We start from the raw sequence: 23268 nt of genomic DNA on the forward strand, positions 1-23268 counted from the left end.
AAATTCATTGGAGGGAGGGTGAAGACGAGCTGGAAAGAGGGTCTGGGGCCTGTAACCTGACTTCTTATAGGTAAGCCAAATCCCCACCCACACAAATGCAACATTGTTGCCACTTCACAGCTAGCTCACTCCTAAGGGCCTTAATTCTTATGTTTGTTATGGGCTATTCTGCCCTCCACTGTCTTTTCCTTTAAAGTGGTTGCTAGGAGACACATGCACTAACTCCAGTTAGTTTCTTGTTTATGCTCAGCCGTGGACTACAGCTGCAAAAATAATGTGATTGTAGAACTTAAGTTTTATAATGGCAGCTCCGTTATCTCACTAAAGGCAGTGGCTACACTGAGAATTTCGCAAGAAAACAAGTAAGTTATTTGATGGGGTTTTTTTTAACACAATCTTTCTTTTTATGTTTACTTTGATTTAACATATTTTTTTTATTAAAAGAGCACTGTTTAATATATATTTCAGACTGTTACACACCTGCCTGGTGTGGATGAGATTAGGATAAATTTAAACAGTTACATACCTGATATTTGAGCTTCCCATCTTTAAAGAGCCGCAGTGCATGTTGTCGATCCAGGGTATCCCCATAAACATGGCTGAGATCAACCTGTAAATAAGACGCACTGTGGTTAGGTTGTGGAACTGATTTTGCTTTGCTCTTCTAGGCACAGAGGTCTAACAGTTTACATTTGAATTTTGCAACTTTATTAAATCTTATCTTATCTCAGTTCTTTTAACAGACTTGCATTTTAGCTAAATCAGTGCTGACTCCTAAGTAACTACATGGGAGTGAGCACAATATTACCTATATGGAACAGATAAATTAGCACTGCCTAGCTGTGAAAAACTGTAAATATGCACTGATATAAGCGGCCTTCAAGAGCTTCGAAATTAGCATATGAGCCTAGGTTTAGCTTTGAACAAATAATACCAAGAGAACAAAACAAATTTGAAGATAAAAGTAAATTGGAAAGTTGTTTAAAATCTCATGCCCTATCTGAATCATGAAAGTTTAATTTTGACTAGACTGTCCCTTTAACCCTTAACAACTAGAGATGTTCCCTGTACATCGCTGGTCTTTCTATTGGGGTTGCTTTTTCAATAAGGCAGTCTCCAAAGCCTGTAGGAAGGAGGGAGGGTCCATTAGCGCGGCCTTGCTGCTCACGGCAAGACCCGCACTATTATAAAAGAGGCAAATCCCTTAACGACCAGCAATGTACAGGGTACGCTGTGGTCATTAAGGAGTTAAAGGTCCATTGTCATCTATTTTCCTTTGTTTCATATAAAATTTCCAAATGCTTAAAGGTACAGTCTAGGCCAAAATAAACTTTCATGATTCAGATAGGGCATGTAATTTTAAACAATTTTCCAATTTACTTTTATCACCAATGTTGCTTTGTTCTCTTGGTATTCTTAGTTGAAAGCTTAACCTAGGAGGTTCATATGCAAATTTCTTAGACCTTGAAGGCCACCTCTTTTCAGAATGCATTTTAACAGTTTTTTACCACTAGAGGGTGTTAGTTCATGTATTTCATATAGATAACACTGTGCTCATGCACGTGAAGTTATCTGGGAGCAGGCACTGATTGGCTACACTGCAAGTCTGTCAAAAGAGCTGAAATAAAGGGGCAGTTTGAAGAGGCTTAGATACAAGATAATCACAGAGGTTAAAAGTATATTATTATAACTGTGTTGGTTATGCAAAACTGGGGAATGGGTAATAAAGGGATTATCTATCTTTTAAAACAATAAAAATTCTGGTGTAGACTGTCCCTTTAATATTTGTTTTTGTATTGAGAAAAAAATGCATGTTCATGTGCTGAACAAACCAATATTTTCATATCAGGGTGCAGAAGCATACGAGTATTAGCATGAAGTAAAAAACTGATACTGTAGTATTTGTTTCTATATTTTGTTTTATTCACTGATACAGCATTGAATTCTCCATATAATGTTAATTATGCATAATAAAATGTGCTTTTGTTCATTGACCTGTTTTTGTAATTTTACCTCCCTTTTTCTTTATTGCTCCCAGAGAGACTGTAGGATTCTAAACACTGACCCTACAACAGGCTACACAGTGATTGCTTGTTCAGTGCAGCAGTTCCTTCATATTGTCTCTAACAATGCAAAAAAATAATAAAAAAATGATTGTTTCCCTATAAAGACCTAAAAGACAGTAATTACTGCCAAGATTCTTAAAAAATAAATCATAATCAAAATTCTGCTTTACAGATTACTAATATAAAACATTCTTGGCATAATTTGTTTTATCTCGAACTAGAACACTCCCAGTTAGATACACATTTTAAGCTCCTTTTTTGAAGCCCTGTGAAGTTTATATTAAACCTGGGAATTAGTAAAGGCTAAATTAAAGGGATAATCAAGTCAAAATTAATCTTTCATGATTCAGATAAGGCATGCAATTTTAAACAACTTTCCATTAAATTTGCTTTGTTCTCTTGGTATTCTTTGTTAAAAGCTAAACCTAGGTAGACTTATATGCTATTTTCGAAGTCATTGAAGGCAGCTTCTTATCTCAGTGCATTTGAACAGTTTTTCACAGCTAGACAGCGTTCGTCCATTTGTGCCATGTATATAACATTGTGCTCACTTCCATGGAGTTGTTTATGAGTGAGCACTGATTGGCTAAAATGCAAGTCTGTAAAAAGAACTGAAATAAGGGGGCAGCCTACAGAAGCTTAGATACAAAGTAATCACAGAGGTAAAAAGTGTATTATTATAACTGTGTTGGTTATGCAAAACTGGGGAATGGGTAATAAAGGGATTGACTATCTTTTTAAACAATAAAAATTCTGGTGTAGACTGTGCCATTAACAGCCTATCAGTAATATTAGCATTATATTGTAGTTTGTGGTAGGGCAGATTTTATTTAAATTGAAGGTCAATTTTGATGAATTAGTGCCCGGTTTTTAATACGGTGTTAAAAATCAATATTGGAAAACCAGCTCATTAATGGTATTGATTTATATATGATTAAAGGGAGCCGGGCAACAGTTAATAAATAAAGAACTGTAAACCAAAAATGTTATAAGATACAGTCTATTCTCTTGTCCATATGATCTTTAAAAGGCAAACTATCTTTTAAACCAAACACAAAACACCTACATAATCAAGAAATAGCTATATCTACCTACAGTGTTTTCTAAACACTGATTCAGAAAATGGATACCTAGCATCAAACCTGGGCAAAATGTAAATTTTCTGAGCAGCTTTAGAACATCCCTCAAACTAGATACAAAAGCTAAATTGTTTACTGGATGGTCAAACGTTTAAAAGGATGTTTCATACTGTATTTGTCTCACACAAGATTAATAGTTCTCTTATAAATATTGAAGGATATAAAACTGCCAACAGGAACTACTTCCTTGATCTGCCAGATAGACGTAAATGTCATAAGTATATCCACTCACTAAGGAGGAGTCTGAATCTCAGGAAGCATAGACACCTCCTATGAGACCAGCAATCCCTTATCCTATTTGATTATCTCTGTCTTTCTTGCTCTACCACTTTGTATCTCCTGTGTATCTGTCTGATCTCTCTTTTTCTCTATGTCTCTTTTTCTGCCCATCTCTCTATCTGTCTTTCTCTGTGAGGAATCAGCCTGTGATGTCACTGCTGCTCCTGATTGGATGGCCAGTGTGCTGCACAGGAGCTGCAATGCTTCCTGCTCCCAAGCTGAACTTTTACCGCCCACAAGGAGTTTAAACATAAAGGTAATACAAAAATTATGCAAAACTTTGTAGCTCAAGGGCAGGGTCCACATCTCTGTGTTTCAGGAACGTATAAACCATGCTGTTGTTGTTCTATATATGTAATGTATCTCTGTATATTGCACTAAAATGTAGGATATTTACAAATAATAATAATAATAATAATAATAATAATAATAAAATACAAGACAATAGAGGAATTACAGTACAAAATTTGCTTTTCTTAAATCTTAGAAAAGTAACAAAAACAGGAAAAATGTAAATTATAACTCACTCCGTGTCCGAACCCTTTAATGAATCCGCGTCCCATGCGGCCAAACGTCTTGAAGAACTGATGTGTAAAATGCTGAGCGAAGAAAGCAAACATGAGATTGGTGCTCTGAGGGTCCGGAATAAACTTCTGCCGGATTAGAAAGGTTTCTACAAGGAGACTGGCATCAGGAAGCTCCTTTTTACCTATCAAATAATATAAGTTAAATGACAGAAACTAATACACACACTTAAAATATACAACAAATCCTTATACACAACTTGACAATATACAACTGATCCTAATGCATCCATCTAACACACCGCAGACCCTTACTCACCCCCTAAAAGTACACAGCAGACTCTCACCCAATCACAATACACAGCAGACCCTTACTCACCCCCTGACAGTACACAGCAGACCCTCACTCACCCCGACAGTACAAAGACTCTCACTCACCCAATGACAATATACAGCAGACCCTCACTCACCCCCTGACAATACACATCAGACCCTCACTCACCCCCTGACAGTAGACATCAGACCCTCACTCACCCCCTGACAATACACAGCAGACCCTCACTCACCCCATGACAATACACAGCAGACCCTCACTCACCCCCTGACAGTACACATCAGACCCTCATTTACCCCATGACAATACACAGCAGACCCTCACCCCATGACAATACACAGCAGACCCTCACTCACCCACTGACAATACACATCAGACCCTAACTCACCCCATGATAATACAAAGCAGACCCTCACTCACCCCAACAGTACACACCAGACCCTCATTTACCCCCTGACAATACACAGCAGATCCTCACTCACCCCCTGATAGTACACATCAGATCCTCACTCACCCCATGACAGTACACATCAGATTCTCAGCCCATGACAATGCACAGCAGACCCTCACTCACCCCGACAATGCACAGCAGACCCTTACACCCTGACAATGCACAGCAGACCATCGCCCATGACAATGCACAGCAGACCCTCACTCGTCCCCTGACCGTACACATCAGACTCTCACCCCATGGCAATGCACAGCAGATCCTCACCCCATGGCAATGCACAGCAGATCCTCGGCCCATGACAATGCACAGCAGACCCTCAGACCCTGAATACACACAGCAGACCCTCACTCTCCCCCTGATAGTACACAGCAGACCCTCACTCACCCCCTGACAATGCACAGCAGACCATTAGACCCTGAAAATACCCAGAAGACTCTCAGCCCCTGACAATGCACAGCAGACCCTCAGCCCCTGACAATGCACAGCAGACCCTCACTCACCCCATGACAATGCGCAGCAGACCATCAGCCCCTGACAATACACAGCAGACCCTCACTCACCCCCTGACAATGCACAGCAGACCCTCATCCCCGGACAATATACAGCAGACCCAAAGCAACTGACAATACACAGTAGACCCTCACTCACCCCCTGACAATGCACAGCAGACCCTCAGACCCCGACAATGCACAGCAGACCCTCACTCACCCCGACAATACACATCAGATCCTCACCCCCTGACAATACACAGCAGACCCTCACTCACCCCCTGACAATACACAGCAGACACTCACTCACCCCATGACAATACACAGCAGACATTCACTCACCCCATGACAATACACAGCAGACACTCACTCGCCCCATGACAATACACAGCAGACACTCACTCACCCCATGACAATACAAAGCAGACACTAACTCACCCCGTGACAGTACACACCAGACCCTCATTTACCCCCTGACAATACACATCAGACTCTCACTGACCCCATGACAATACACAGCAGACCCTCACTCACCCCCTGACAGTACACATCAGACCCTCACTCAACCCATGACAGTACACATCAGATTCTCAGCCCATGACAATGCACAGCAGACCCTCACTCACCCCGACAATGCACAGCAGACCCTCACCCCAAGACAATGCACAGCAGACCCTCACTCACCCCATGACAATACACAGCAGAGCATCTCACCCCCTGACAGTACACATCAGACCCTCACTAACCCCATGATAATACACAGCAGACCCTCTCACCCCCTGACAGTACACACTTTTGACTCTCACTCACCCCATGGCAATACACAGCAGACCCTCACTCATCACCTGACAGTACACATCAGACCCTCATTTACCCCATGACAATACACAGAAGACCCTCACCCCATGACAATACACAGAAGACCCTCACCCCATGACAATACACAGCAGACCCTCACTCACCCCATGACAATACAAAGCAGACCCTAACTCACCCCCTGACAGTACACACCAGACCCTCATTTACCCCATGACAATACACATCAGACTCTCACTGACACCATGACAATTCACAGCAGACCCTCACTCACCCTGATAGTACACATCAGACCCTCACTCACCCCCTGACAGTACACATCAGACTCTCAGCCCATGACAATGCACAGCAAACCCTCAACCCCTGACAATGCACAGCAGACTCTCAGCCCCTTAATATACACAGCAGACCCTCACTCTCCCCCTTACAGTACACAGCAGACCCTTACTCACCCCCTTACAATGCACAGCAGACCCTCACCCCATGACAATACACAACAGACCCTCAGCCCCTGACAATGCACAGCAGACCCTCACTCACCCCCTGAAAATGCACAGCAGACCCTCAGCCCCTGAAAATACTCAGCAGACTCTCACTCGCCCCCTGACAATACACAGCAGACCCTCAGTCCCTAAATATACACAGCAGACCGACGTTCACCCCCTGACAATGCACAGCAGACCCTCACTCACCCCATGACAATGAGCAGCAGACCCTCACCCCCTGACAATACACAGCAGACCCTCACTCACCCCCTGACAGTACACAGCAGATCCTCACTCACCCCATGACAGTACACAGCAGACCCTCAGCCCCTGACAATACACAGCAGACCCTCAGCCCCTGACAGTACACAGCAGATCCTCAGTCACCCCCTGACAGTACACAGCAGACCCTCACTCACCCCCTGACAATGCACAGCAGACCCTCACTCACCCCGATAGTACACAGCAGACTCACTCACCCCCTGACAATGCACAGCAGACTCACTCACCCCCTGACAATGCACAGCAGACCCTCACCCCATGACAATGCACAGCAGCCCCTCAGCCCTTGACAGTAGACAGCAGACCCTCACTCACCCCCTGACAATACACAGCAGATCCTCACTCACCCCATGACAATACACAGCAGACCCTCACTAACCCCATGACAATACACAGCAGACCCTCACCCCATGACAATGCACAGAAGACCCTCACCCCCTGACAATGCACAGCAGACCCTCACTCTCCCCCTGACAGTACACAGCAGACACTCACTCTCCCCCTGACAGTACACATCAGACCCTCACTCACCCTATGACAGTACACATCAGACCCTCACTCACCCCATGACAATACACAGCAGACCCTCACTCTCCCCCTGACAATGCACAGCAGACCCTCACCCCCTGACAATGCACAGCAGATCCTTACTCACCCCATGACCATACACAGCATACTAGCAATATACTATTATTTATTTTGCTCCTTTTTCTGTAATTTAAAGTTATGGTAAACTCTGATAATGTAAAAGAAATAATCTAACAATATGTTGGATTTTATTCCAACCTTCATTCATTGGTTCTTACATTTTATGCTCAATTTGAAAGATATGATTTAATCTAATTCTTATTGTTCCTCTGTCCGACACTTACTAGAATGCTTTTTCCCCCCGTGCGGCATCCAATCACATTGTGTGCTGTTCTGCAGTGCTGTATGCTATGAAATGTGATTGGACGCAGCGCAGTATTACTTTCACATTATCAGAGTTTACCGTCTGAAACTTGCAGGTTTTCCATTTCTGAGAATTGGAAGTGCTCACTTAAAATTTCACAAGCCAAACCCTGCTACATACTTGATCATAAGATAAAGTCAAATTTAAACAGGGCCCTTGCCAGTAGGGGGCACTACCCCTGCATAATGACTGGATTCCCCATCTATCCCTTCAATTGTGATCACCCCTGGTTTCCTCACTACCACTCTGCCCCCACCCCAGCACTACCCAAATCTACCTACTGCCAATCCAGCCCACAATACGACTGGTTCCACCTTCCTCTGAAGCTCTGCCCACAAAACAATGGTGAATGTCCAGGAAATGCCTCCTATATATATTTCTCCCACGGACTGTATTATCAAATTTGCTTATCTTCTCTTGGTTTCCTTTGTTAGAGAGTAAACTTAGGTATGCTCAGGAGCGTGCATGTTTCTTTCCCACACTATGGCAGCAGTGCTTGCAACAATGTTTGTACCTGGGAGGTAGCTATATACTTTATTTATTAAAGAACCAGTAGAATAGTATAAAAAAATATTAGCATCATAAATAGACAATGCAAAAGCACTTAGTTTGAATTTCAAATGAGTAGTAGATTTGTCAAATGTATTTTCCTTACTAATACATCATGTGACAGCTATCAGCCAATCACAAAAAAGGCATATATGTATATCCTGTGAATCTTGCACATGCTCAGTAGGAGCCTGGTGCCTCAGAAAGTGTGCATATAGCAAGACTGTGCATATTTAGATAACAGATGTGAATTGGAAAGTTGTTTAAAATTGGTGTGCTCTGTCTGTATCATGAAAGTTTAATTTTGACTTGACTGTCCCTTTAATCTGACAACGTAAGGATTTCTCAGTGATTGCAACATTACACTTACAAAGTATCACATTAAATGATAATAAAAATGTATTATTGCAATCACGCTGACAGCAAAATAGCGTTCTGCCGTGGGCTGCCTGAGGAGCTCAGCGCGGCGAAAGCTTTAGACATAGGATCTTTTAGCATGAAGTATTTTATACTTTATGACTGAAAGTCCCCTTTATTTGTTCCACTAGTAAATCCAAGTGTTCCACAAACACTTACTATAGTGATTTACTATCACTTTAATAGAGCGGTAAGGCTACCCACCGTCATTATGTTTAGAAAACTTACATTGTTTAGTAGTGCGTTATCTTTTCACCTGTGCTGAGGCCAATTAGGGGCAGATATGAAGCAGGGTTAGTCTTGTGAAGTCTCCCCTATTTACTTTTCAATTCTCAGAACTGGAAAACTTACTCAGAGTTAAATTGCAGGAAAAGGGAACAGAATAAATCATGAAAGCATAATGCAAACGTTATTTTACTACATATAATAAAACATTTTATATTACAGCCTAAATGTGTTGTGTATCCCTTTAATATAAAAAATAATTGTATAGCAAGGAAAGCCTATGGGCACCTTAGTTACAGTTTCACTCTTAAGTATTCATTAATAAAGTTTATCTCTACAACTTCCTTTTTTGCATTCTCACAGCAAAAAAAAAATAAAAAAAAAAAAAATCTTTTTTATATATTAAGATAAAAAAAACTTTTTTTTTTTTTGGTCACACCCAAAGCAAACCTAGTTTTGCTATAACCTTTGTTACTTTCCTAAGGAAACCGTCTAATATAAATATTTATTTTTGCTGGGATTATCCAACACCCTGATTAAAAACGCTGATAGACATTCGTTTTTTGTAAAATAAATTCCATAAAAAGGAGAAGCAGAAATTTGCTGGCACGAATATCATATTTATTGCAGAACTCTAGCAAAACCCAAATTGTCAGATGGCATCCACCTGTCTCTTAATATAAAAAGGAACAGTATTAAATGTGCTGGGTATAAATTATAAAAATAAATGTAATATATTGCGCTTTCACCAAACTATGTAACAGTGAATGGAAATGGGGGTTTTTTTTATACAATCTTTTGTGGGTAATTACAATAATTTACTCCCAATGTTTCCCCCTGTGATAAAAGACTGGATAATCTACAGGAAAGATGAACTATAACTAGGCTTTCCAGCTGTTCACCAAAATAAAATACTGGATGCCTTGTAGGTGATTAGACACTGGTGGTGGTAGGTGGGATCAAAAAATTGCCCTTCTATAATGGTCAACCCTAGGCTGCACCATTGACCCTGTAAACATATTATTCACTAATGGGCAGTGATTTTATCTCCTTGACTTCCAGTAACACTCAAGGCAATGATTTTACCTCTTCGGCTGCCAATGTCACACATACATTCTAGTGTTTTTACATCACCATGTTCCCAGAGCAGTGATTTTTCCCAGTAGCTACATGTAACATGCACTCAGCAATTTTTTAATAACCGTTAAATTAATGAATTCACGTTAGTAAAATAATAGTTACACTATAGGACCCTGACATTACAAACATAGAAAACACGTTGCAGAACTGCATAAATTACAAAAATCTGAAAACCTCACATTTTCTTATTTTTATTGTCTATGTAATTGACTGTGTGGACCACAGGAGATATAAAACAGACCTAAAATAAATCCTGGAAGCCAGTCTTGGGCCTCACGACTCTAGAATTAGTCTCTAGTGGGAAGTAATAACTCAAACATATAAATCAGATGAATGTCAACTAGCACAAGAGGACTATTTAGTGAAACCTCTATACTCCTGGATACTTTGAGGCCACTTTTTGACCTCAGCTCTTAATATAACAACAAACAGGAGGGTTATTTAATAAACTAATTATATTATTAAGACATATAAATTCTATAGTCTAGAGTAATAAGGTTACTCATGGACCTAAATATTCATATACAACTTTATAAGAGATTTAATAACAACTGTAATAGTTACACATAATATTTGTAATTCAAAACGTTCCATAGACATGGAAGAGGCAACATTAGAAGTGCCGTGAGTGCTCAAGCAAACTAAATCTCAGGAGAGGAGAGGAAAGTGGCAGGGGTTCTGAAGAGGCGAACCAAATGGGTTTACTCTTATGGGCCTTACATTCTAGCGTTATAGAGCAATACAAGAACCTGACTAGTTAATCTTGTGGAGCGATAAATGGAGACGTCAACAGTATTACTGTGGTGAGATAGCAGCTGTAAAGTTAGACGCAGAAATTAATAAAATAGTATATAGCAGGGGGGGCGGAGCCGACTACCAAGATGGAGAGTCGCATTTAGGAGAAGCTCCGTGTGATAGTTTGCATTGGGACCAGATAAGCATGTAATCAACCGCACTTTTTAGCCCTTAATAGCCTGATACCCCTTCATAAACAGCACCGCTGCTGCAAAGCACTTAAACATAGAAACATAGAAACATAGATATTGACGGCAGATAAGAGCCATAGGCCCAGCAAGTCTGCCCGACCTTACCTAACAGTATAAACTTATCTAGTTCGTAGGATAGCCCTATGCTTGTCCCATGCATTTTTAAAGTCCCCCACAGTGTTTGTTGCTACTACCTCTTGAGGAAGTTTATTCCATAAATCAATCACTCTTTCTGTAAAGAAGTGCTTCCTCAAATTACTTCTGAATCTACTACCCTTTAGCTTGAGCTCATGACCCCTTGTTCTTGAATTTTCCATTTTATGTAAAATACCCACAGCCTCAGTTTTACTAAACCCTTTAATGTACTTGAAAGTTGCTATCATATCACCTCTTTCCCTTCTCTCCTCTAAGCTATACATATTTAGGTCATTGAGCCTATCCTGGTAAGTTTTATTTTTTAGACCATGTACCATTTTGGTAGCCCTCCTTTGCACAGATTCAAGTTTGTTAATATCCTTCTGAAGATATGGTCTCCAGAACTGCACACAATACTCAAGATGAGGCCTAACTAATGATCTATAAAGTGGCATAAGAACCTTACTATTTCTGCTGCAAATACCTCTACCAATACATCCAAGCATTCTGCTAGCCTTACTCGCTGCATTACTACATTGTTTACTAAGTTTTAAATCATCTGAAATAATAATTCCCAAGTCCTGTTCCTCGTCTGTAACAGTCAGTAAAGTGTCATTGAGTCTGTAATTAACATTTGGATTTTTCTTCCCTAAATGCATTATTTTACACTTTGCTGTGTTAAACTTTAGACCCCAGTCATTTGTCCAATCCTCCAATTGTTGTATATCACTTCTCATTTTGTCTACCCCCCCTGGAACATCCACTCTGTTGCAAATTTTTGTATCATCTGCAAAGAGACATACTTTCCCCTGTAGCCCTTTGCTGATATCGCAGATAAATATGTTAAACAAAACAGGCCCCAGAACTGACCCCTGAGGAACACCACTAGTAACAGCCCCCTCTGCTGAATGAACTCCATTTACTAAGACACTTTGTTTTCTGTCCTTAAGCCAGCATTCCACCCAGTTCACAATTTTTGAATCTAGACCAAGGAGATATAGTTTGTGAATAAGTTTATTGTGTGGGACGGTGTCAAATGCTTTGCTGAAATCTAGATATGCTACATCAACTGCTCCTCCCTTGTCTAATACTTTTGTTACATAATCAAAGAAGTCAATTAGATTAGTCTGACATGATCTCCCTGAAGTAAAACCATGCTGATTTTGGTCCTCTAAATTGTTTGTCTTTATGTAAGTCATAATTCTTTCTTTTAAGAGGCTTTCCATTAATTTCCCTACTACTGAAGTTAAACTAACTGGTCTGTAGTTGCCAGATTCTTCTCTACTGCCCTTTTTATGAAGGGGTATTACATTTGCTATTCTCCAATCATCTGGGACAGCTCCTGTTAATAGTGACTGATTAAACAGATCAGTTAATGGGACAGTTAGAAAGTTAGAAAGACCCTGATCTGAAACAGTTAGAAAGACCCTGATCCGGAGCCACACAGACTTTGGAGTGCCACTCCGACCACACCGGAGACGGGCCTACTCACCACCCGCAACAGGAAAAGCTACAGATTTTCGGTAACCCGCTCCGGATCACAAGTAAGACTCTGTAAAAGGCCAACTTAGCATTTTTACTTGAATATGCGCTAAGACACCGGGTGGGGCCCGAAATAAGAATCACGCTACCTCACGCGCCATCTTAGACTGCAGCAGCACCCAGTCAGAGCGCACACAGCGCATACACTTTTACTAAGGGGTACAGTGAAAGGGGTCTTAAAAACTTAAGGACTTTGCTCATATAGTAAAAACTTGTTTGGGACATACTTGCTACTCGGACAGACACGGAAAACAAGAAAAAGCACACTATACGACCCAATCTACACACGTGGCTTACTGTGACACAGGTAGTTTTGTACTCTGCCTTTAGAACACCTACTTTGGATCCGTATTCTAATCCCAATTAGAAACAAATTTCATTAAAAGTACAGACACCTGAAGTGACTTAAGACAGCGATAAACGCATATATCCTCACTGGAAATTTTGTCACTTCCACTAGGCCGCAGGCCGCAAACAAGCAAACAGCCCAGATTACGTACCAAGTTGCACAGCGTTACCTGTATAACAGAATGTCTTCAAAAAGGCTCACAAAAGGGGACAAAGCAGCAAAATCCACTTTAGCTGCAAGTACCAAATTGAACACATATTTTAAAGCTCTGACCACTTCACAGCACTCCGATGTGAAATTAGATGAAGAGGCAGGAGAAATGTCTACAAATGCATCCCCTAAATCAACAACATCAGAGAGAAGTGCCCCATTAACAAGGGCTGATTTAGATTCTTTACCAACCAAAGCGGACTTTAATACCCTATTACAACAAGTTGCAAAGATTGTAAAGGATGGTTTGGCAGAAGTTAGGAAAGATTTGGTAGATATGGGGGAGAGAATTGAATATATGGAAGAGCAAGCAAATGACACCAACAATGTGTTAGATGGTCACTCTAGATGCCTCTCGATACAAGACATTGAAATCCAGCAATTAAAGAGCCATCTGGAGGACCTAGACAATAGGGGGAGACGGCAGAATCTAAGAATTAGAGGAGTACCTGAGAGTGTCACACAGGATCTCACCCCACAATACTTGCAAAGACTTTTCCATCACCTAACAAAAGACAATACTGCACCCCCATATCAGCTAGACAGGGCCCATAGGGCACTTAGACCTAAGCCAGGAGATGCTGACCCCCCACGGGATTTAATCATTAAATTCCATCAATACCAAGATAAAGAACTAGTTGCGCAAGCAGCGAGGAAGGCATCTCCTCTCAACTTCGAGGGTCACTTGATACAAATTTACGCAGACCTTAGTCCTATGACACTGAATAACAGAAAAGAAGCCAGGTACCTCACCGAACACCTGCGAGAGCTGGAGATACCCTATAGGTGGGGATTCCCCTTCTGCTTAAAGGTTAACAAAGGAAACAAAGTCACCACCTATAAATCCACTGAGGACCTTGAAGAATTCTGTAAATTGATTGACATTCCACTACCCACCCCACCATCAATACACAAGAAATCCCTTCCAGGGAGCAACCTAACAGGGGAGACGCAGCTTCCTCAGAGGCCCCACTGGCAAAAGGTCAACCGGAAAAGAACAAGAAACCAGATTCCACCAATACAGAATAGATCGAAGGTGGTGGAGGACACTTGATTAACTAGGAGTGAGACTTAATAAAAAGGATAATTGACTATGAATGAGAGCTCACCCTCCATTAGAAGGACTTTAAATTGAGAGCATTAAGACCTAGTTGAGAATAGATGTACTTGTAGCATTTGGAATTCAGAAATTTATAATATTGTTGCCCTATAAAAGTTAGATCAATAATGAGCTAGTTCTATAAACCCCACAAGATATGCATGTACTATAGAATTCATTTACTGTTCATTTCCCAATGTGAATGTTGAGAGTATTTCAGTCTCTATCCACCCCCTATTTAGTTTAGACACTACTGTGTTTAAAGACCACAATATGTTAATTGTTGTTGATAATTCTGTTTCTGTTATGTTATCATTGATTTTTGTTATTGTTGTTCTGTTTTTAAGAAGTCAGCAAGCGATTCTTCGGAGATACTATTCCCATGTATGTGTTCCAACTGCTCATGAAGGAGCTAGAAATCTTAGACAGTCCGGAAATAGTGAGAGCAGCGGTAAGTCTCGTATTTTTCTGGGGGTGGGGGAGGCCGGCCTGCACCACACTACAGTACACGTCAACAAACTAGCTGATCAGCAAAAACCACATAGGTATCTATAAAGATTATGGCTAACAAACCATTAGTGTTGCTGTCCCAAAACTGCAGAGGCCTCAACTCTCCCACAAAGAGGTCTATAGCTCTAAACCACTTTCGTAAACTTAAGGGTGACGTAGTTTTCATCCAAGAGACCCATTTTTTGGGACCTAACACGCCCAAATTTAGGTCAACTGATTACCCTTTAGGTTTCTTTAATGCCAACCCAAGCAAGAAGATAGCGGGAGTAGGGGTCTTGTTAAATAAGAATGTCCCCTTTCAACTACTAGATAAATATGAAGACAGAGAGGGCAGACTCCTCATACTGAGAGGCTCTATCTTCGAAACTCCAGTCACGCTGGCCTGTGTCTATGCTCCCAATGTGAAACAAGCAAGGTTCATTAGAAGGGTATGTGAAAAACTCCTTGAGATTAAAAGAGGAATATTAATAGTGGGTGGTGACCTGAATGTACCCCTAGAGCCGAAGATAGATAGCTCAGCTCCTAGATCAAAGGGACCCCATAATGTTAGCATAAGTGTTGCAGACAGCCTTAAATCAGTTGCTTTAGTGGATGTATGGAGACTACAGCACGCACGCTCCAGAGACTTCACCTTTTACTCATCTGCAAAGAAATCATACTCTTGAATAGACTACTTGTTGATAGAACACAGTCATCTCACTTTAGCAACCCACACAGAGATCACCCCGGCAGCTTGGTCTGACCATGCAACAGTACTTTTAGAGATAGACTGGCCCACAAAACCTCTGAGACACTCATTTTGGAGAATAGATGACTCACAACTTCACGACCCTGATATAGTACAAGACATTAGGGAGAAACTGGAAGAATATTTTGCTCATAATTCTGACTCAGTAGATACGAAAGGTGTCCTATGGGAAGCTCATAAAGCTGTAATAAGAGGTAATCTTATTAGTCACAGCATCAGATTAAAGAAACTCCATAACTTGACATACAAAGAACTTGCAGCAGAATTACACAGGGCGGAAACCACTCATAAACAGACCCTTGCTGACGACAAGTCCCTCACTAAGTTAACAGAGGCTAGATTAGCGCTTAACTCATACCTAACCAAAGTCGCTCATAGGAGGGCATTATTTCTGAATAAGGTATATTTCCAGGGTGGAAATAGAGCGGGAGCACTATTAGCAAAAGCTTTACATAAGAAAAAAGCCAAATACCACATTTTTAGCATAAAAGACAGCTCTAGAAATAACATCCATAAGAGTCCAGAGATAGCGGAAGTTTTCAGGCGCTTTTATGACAACATCTACAATTTAGACAGGTCCCTACCTTCCCCTAATACAACAGATATAGACAACTATTTAGGATCTATAGAACTCCCGAGGCTAAGCGAACAACAAAGAATAGCGCTAGAAGAGCCAATAACAATACAAGAAATTCTTAAAGCTATTAAATCACTGCCTGCAGGAAAGAGCCCTGGGCCAGATGGCCTATCAAATAAATACTATAAAACCTTTAGTATGGTCCTAGCGCCCCACCTGCTCTCATTGTTCCAAGCTATCGATGAAAGAGAGCAATTTCCCACTCTAACCAAAGAAGCGCACATTGCAGTGATCCCGAAATTAGAAAACCTATCAGATACCCCATCTAAATTTAGACCAATATCCCTCCTAAATACGGATTTGAAAATCTATGCGAAAATCCTGGCAACTAGAATCAGCGCCTTCCTTCCAACCTTGGTACACACAGACCAGGTTGGTTTTATCCCTGGCAGAGAAGCCAGGGACAACACCATAAGAGCCTTGCAGTTAATGGAATACGCTAAGACACAGGGAATAAGCTCCATTTTATTAGCGTCAGACACAGAAAAGGCGTTCGATCGCCTTAATTGGTCCTTTTTATTTGCCACCCTGAAAAAATTCGGCTTCGGAGAGTTAGCAATAAACAGAATTCAGTCAATGTATATTAAACCAACAGCAAAGATTAAAGTGAATGGTGTATTGTCTGATTCCTTTCAGATAGGGAATGGAACATGGCAGGGATGCCCTCTGTCTCCCTTGCTATTTGTGCTAGGTATTGAGACACTTGCGGCGCGCATAAGACAGAATGAGCTAATCAAAGGGATATCCCTAGGTCCAAATAACTACAAGGTCTCGCTATATGCGGACGATGTGCTGCTATCTCTTACTTCCCCCGACACTTCCCTACCCGCGGTGACAGAGGAGTTTAGGGAATTTGGTAAACTATCATTTTTTTCAATTAACCATCAAAAGTCTGAGATATTAAACGTAAATTTGACAGAAAAGGAGTTAGAATCACTAATGAAGGACTGTCCCTATCAATTGCAGTCTAAGACTATTAAATATCTAGGAATAAACCTAACGCCAAGAAATAAGCTTCTGTTTAGTTCTAACTTTGGGTCACTCTATAATAACACACAGAACGACCTAAAGGACTGGGGGACGAAGCCCCTCTCTTGGTGGGGGAGGATTCAAACATTGAAAATGACAGCTCTCCCCAGAATTTTGTATATTATGCAAGCACTCCCAATACACCTTCCGCCCAGCTTTCTCAAAAAACTACAGGCTTTGCTGAATAAATATGTTTGGGGTTCGATAAAACCTCGAGTGGATAGGAACACGCTATACAAAACTCTAGCGGCCGGGGGGGTGGGACTCCCCTGCATAGCAATATACTATAGGTCAATAGGAGTTCAGAGGGTATTAGATTGGAATAGGAATGAGGCTACAAAGGCATGGATAACGATTGATTCCCACATACTGAAAACCCTGCAGGTGGGAGCCTTGTGCTGGATCCCCAAATCACATAGACCAGTAGCGACTAACACTTTCAAATTCTACACCTCAGTATTTGCGATTTGGGACGAGGTCCTGAGGACTTGCCCCTCCATCTCAACATTGAGATCACCCCTGACCCCGGTGTCCCAGAATGCAGAATTTCTGGGTGGTATGGAATATAGCCTAGTAAACAAAACTCCAGACGAGATTGGATACACGAAACCCATACATAAGGTTTTGAACGGACAGAGGCTTAAAGATAGACAGGAGCTAGGGGACATCCTGCATGGGGTTTTTGCAAACTGGTTAAAATATGGACAGTTGCGACACCTTTTTGAAAAGTCTAAGCATAAACCTGACTGGACGAGACCCATGACCCGTTTTGAGACCATATGCACTGCTCAAGGCCCCCTCAGGCACACATTATCACTAGCAAAATCCATGTTACAGGCAGATGGCAGGGTTACACGACCGTCATATACCACCAAATGGCAGCAAGACCTAAACATTGTCCTAGAGGACAAAGAATGGAGTAGAATTTATGCTCTGGTGGGGAGGTCATCATCATCCACTAGAATACTAGAGCTCAATTATAAGTTATTATCCAGGTGGTACCTGACACCATCACGCCTTAAAAGTATATACCCACATTCATCCGATCTCTGCTGGAGGGGATGCAGCCTCAGGGGGACTATGTCCCATATGTGGTGGTGTTGCCCCGTGGTTAGGCCATTTTGGCGAGAGATAGAACTTTTCTTAAGACAACTATTAGACGACACATTTACACTAACCCCTGTTATTGCACTGCTGAATGCCCTCCCCAGAAACATGTGCCAAATCAGACAAAAGGTGATCCAGTTTTCTCTAAACTCAGCTAGGTCTTTGATAGCTAGCAAATGGAAAACCCCTGTAAAACCTACAGTGCAGGAGTGGATGAAACATGTTGATGACACACTACTATTAGAGGAATACAGCTATTTTAAAACACAGAGAAAGGCATTATTTTTAGACATCAAATTATACTGGGACCTAACGAAAGCAGGTTTCACACAATCACGGCTGGCCAGGCCTTCAACACCCCCAGTGCGAGACAGGAGGCCAGAATCGGGGAGCTGAGTAATCACTCCTGTAGGTGAATTGGAAATAGACTGTATAATATGAAACTAATAAGCACAAAGTTATCAAAATGCTCGCCCAGACTATATATATACCAGGAAAAGATGTATCTCAGAAAGTAACTTCTATATGTTAAGCTGATATGAATCGTGTTGTTAAGTTAAATGTTTTAAAGAACTGTTATTTTACCACTATCACTGTATTTTTGTGAAAATACCAATAAAACTCTTTGAAAGATAAAAAAAAAAATAGTATATAGCAGCAAAACAATTGAATGAAGCTTTCCAACACACTCTAAAGGGGATTGGAATTATAGCCTAGACATAAGAGGTCATAATCCATAGGTATTGCAGTATGCAAACTGCAAGTAAAACTGTCTGTAAGCAGGGTCATAAGAGCTCAAGTTAATAAGCTTAACATATGCTTCAGTGAATGTTAGAAGAAAATATTAGCAGCATAAAAGACAAAACATCTATAGAAAGCACAGATTATTCAAATAGCTAAAACCTAACTTGCCCTGGTTATATACTCATTACCCATTGCACATAAATAGAATCAAGTAGACAGGGCATACAGCTGCTAACAAGCCTCCAGCAAAGTCTCTAGGACATCACCATATGCATGAGAGCCAGCCGCTCTCTCTCATGTGCAACTTCGTGGGGGCTAACTTTCTTATGGTCTCCATATCTCTCACGAGAGCAAGAACCCTCACTTCCACCTGGAGGTCACTGAAGTAAGCAAACCCCCTCACATGCCCCAGTAGGGGACTCGAACATCCCCAAGACACACTGTAGTGAGGCTGGAATGTGCAGATCCACTAGGGACAGCTTCAGTGCTTGCTCCCTCCATATCAATTCCTCTGGAGTAATTGTGAGCAGGGGGTTCCAAAGATAACTAGGTAGGTACTTAAGGTGTATACGAGCATACATTTTCTTCAGAAGCTACAGTCTCAGTACCCATTGCTATGTTTTGCATCATGAGTTAAGGTTTCTTTCGGTTGTCCGGATGTTATTAGACAATCCATTTTCTCACTAAGTTTAGTTTAAAAATCTTTTAGAAGGACCTGTAGTGTAAAATATAGCTCCTCCATGTCTAGGCCAAGACTCTATTATTACTGAGAAATGTTGCAACGCTCACTCAGCATTGCGTTACAGTACGGACCCCAAAGTATTCTGTTGGGTGGGGGTAGGCGGTGGAAGGCCGCAACCTCAGAAAAAGCTCTGGAGATTTTAGCAGAATTGTAGCAAGTATATTTCAATGCCGGATGGTCTCCAAGAGGCTGGATCCTCAAAGCTCGAGCAGTCATGGCTGATGCACAGAAGTTCCCCTTATTAATTTACTTTTATTATTAAAATGACTTCATTCTCTTTGTTTCCTTCTAGTGTTGAAATGGATGCTAGTTCACAGCAGTGCATTTCAGCTGATTTACACTCATTTGCATGGATTATACACATTGTAATATTCAAGCAATGGTGTAACAATAAAATATAGTATAAATACTTTAACACATTAGTGCAATTTCATTTGACATATTTATGCCCCTTTAATATTTTAAAACCATAACAAATTAAGACCTTTTAATTTGCCACCAAACCTCAAATCAGTCAGACTAGAGCCATGCTTACCTGAAGATGCATTCACTATTTTTTTACTACTCGCCCTAGGCGAGTGGAAATGTTGAGCCCTGTATATATTATATAAAGACACTACTGCTCATTGGCCGACTGGGAAAAATTCAACATATATATATATATATATATATATATATATACACACACATACATACATACATACATACATATATATATATATATATATATATATATATATATATATATATATATATATTATATGCGCAGGAACATTTTTCAAAAAACTACACACTATAATGAATTTAAAACCTGCTATTTTAAACCGAACAGAGAACAGAGAATTGAGTATTCTGTCCCTTTAACAATGTCATTAACATTCTAGCGCTTTGAGAGACGTACATTAAAGTGATGGTTAATTTAACAAATCATAAAGCCAAATTCCAAATCTGCGTAGTATGTTTTTATTTTATGTATAATGCTCATTGTAAATGTAAGTACAATAATAGACAATACATTGAGGCCGAATGATCAAATGTCTGTCGGACCTGATCCGACAGTGCGGATCAGGTCCGACAGACATCACTGAATGCGGAGAGCAATACGCTCTCCGTATTCAGCATTGCACTAGCAGCTCACAAGAGCTGCTGGTGCAACGCCGCCCCCTGCAGACTCGGCCGTCAGCAGGGGGTGTCAATCAACCTGATCGTACTCGATCAGGTTGAATTGTGCGATTCCTGTCCGCCTGCTCAGAGCAGGCGGACAGGGTTATGGAGAAGCGGTCTTTAGACCGCTGCTTCATAACTGCTGCTTCTGGCGAGTATCGGGCCCTCAAGCTCCATTCTGAGCTTGATAAATGGGCCTCATTGTATTCCCTCCAAGGTTTTTATTCCTTAACCCCACACCACCTGCCCACTCCATTCATTGTTTTTTTTTCCCCTAAAGTGATGTTTTCACCTCTCATCCAATCGGCTCTATAGCCACACGAAAACTTTCCAACATCTTTTTTTTTTTTTAAATGCCATGTAGCTAAAGAGCTGATTGGATGAGAGGGGAAAACATCACCTCAGAGGGAAAAAAACGATGAATGGTGTGGGTAGGTGGAGAAGGGTTTAAGTGACAGTCTACTACAGAATTTTTGTTGTTTAAAATGATTGATAAACCCTTTAATAAACACTCACCAGATTCGCATAACCAACAGGTTTATATAAATATACTTTTTACCTCTGTGATTACCTTGTATCTAAGTCTCTGCAAATTGTCCCCTTATTTCAGTTCTTTTGACAGACTAAATGGCGCACATGAACTAGCGCTGTCTAGCTGTGAAAAACTGTCAAAATTATAAGAGGCGGTCTTTTGTCTAGACTGTCCCTTTAAGGAATAAAAACCTTGGAGTGAATAAAAGGTATTTGTACATTTACAATGAGCATTATACATAAAATACTACACAGATTTGGAATTTGGCTTTACAATTTGTTAAATTTACCATCACTATAAGAGGTACATTTATCATGCTTGATTTGAAACATTGATGTTGAGCTGTGCTTGCAGGCAGCCACAAGTTTAAGAAGCAGTTCCTGCTGAAGTGGCAGAGATAAATCATCCTAAACAAGCACATTTGGGTGGTTAGTTGCACAAGAACAGGGAGTGGGAATACTCTAGAATTCTAAATTCTGTCACGCAATGCTGCTTTAAGAGACAGATTTATCAAAAGTTCCAGCTGACGAGCAAACTTGATGCCGAGAGTTAAAGGGACAGTATACTATAACATTGTTTTTCCCTTAATGTGTTTCCAATTACCTTTTTTTCCAGCTGCAGAGTATAAAATGTATGAGATTTGATTTTTAAGGTTTATTTGTGTATATGAATTAGCTGATTTTGTGTCTTGAAGCCACAACCTAATAAAATGGGTTGAGCTTGTAGGTATAATCAGATCTCATTACTTTATCACATTGTGTACATATACATGTGCCTTTATCTTATATCTGTAGGTATAATCATATCTCATTACTTTATCACACTGTGTACATATACATGTGTCTTTATCTAATATCTGTAGGTATAATCAGATCTCATTACTTTATCACATTGTGTACATATACATGTGTCTTATATCTTACATCTGTAGGTATAATCAGATCTCATTACTGTATCACATTTCGTACATATACATGCATCTTTATCTTATATCTGTAGGTATAATCAGATCTCATTACTTTATCACATTGTGTACATATATATGTGTCTTATATCTTACATCTGTAGGTATAATCAGATCTCATTACTGTATCACATTTCGTACATATACATGTCTTTATCTTATATCTGTAGGTATAATCAGATCTCATTACTGTATCACATTGTGTACATATACATGTGCCTGTATCTTATATCTGTAGGTATAATCAGATCTCATTACTGTATCACATTGTGTACATATACATGTGTCTTTATCTTATATCTGTAGGTATAATCAGATCTCATTACTTTATCACATTGTGTACATATACATGCTTCTTTATCTTATATCTGTAGGTATAATCAGATCTCATTACTGTATCACATTGTGTACATATACATGTGTCTTTATCTTATATCTGTAGGTATAATCAGATCTCATTACTGTATCACATTGTGTACATATACATGCTTCTTTATCTTATATCTGTAGGTATAATCAGATCGCATTACTTTATTACATTGTGTACATATACATGCTTATTTATCTTATATATGTAGGTATAATCAGATCGCATTACTTTATTACATTGTGTACAGATACCT

The 23268-nt window shown here is 40.4% G+C and overlaps 1 protein-coding gene across 1 annotated transcript in view; it reads right to left on the bottom strand.

Annotated features, from left to right (window-relative positions):
• Nucleotides 1–23268, bottom strand: part of PTGS1 (prostaglandin-endoperoxide synthase 1) — a 119241-nt gene that overhangs the window by 12305 nt on the left and 83668 nt on the right. The window contains exons 6-7 of the mRNA XM_053696140.1: nucleotides 4012–4193; nucleotides 527–610 (exon numbers count right to left, since the gene is read on the bottom strand). Coding sequence (XP_053552115.1) covers nucleotides 527–610; nucleotides 4012–4193 — 266 coding nt within the window. The remainder of the gene's footprint in view (nucleotides 1–526; nucleotides 611–4011; nucleotides 4194–23268) is intronic.

The sequence above is a fragment of the Bombina bombina genome, chromosome 12 (assembly GCF_027579735.1).
Source record: "Bombina bombina isolate aBomBom1 chromosome 12, aBomBom1.pri, whole genome shotgun sequence".
NCBI classification, from domain to species: domain Eukaryota; kingdom Metazoa; phylum Chordata; class Amphibia; order Anura; family Bombinatoridae; genus Bombina; species Bombina bombina.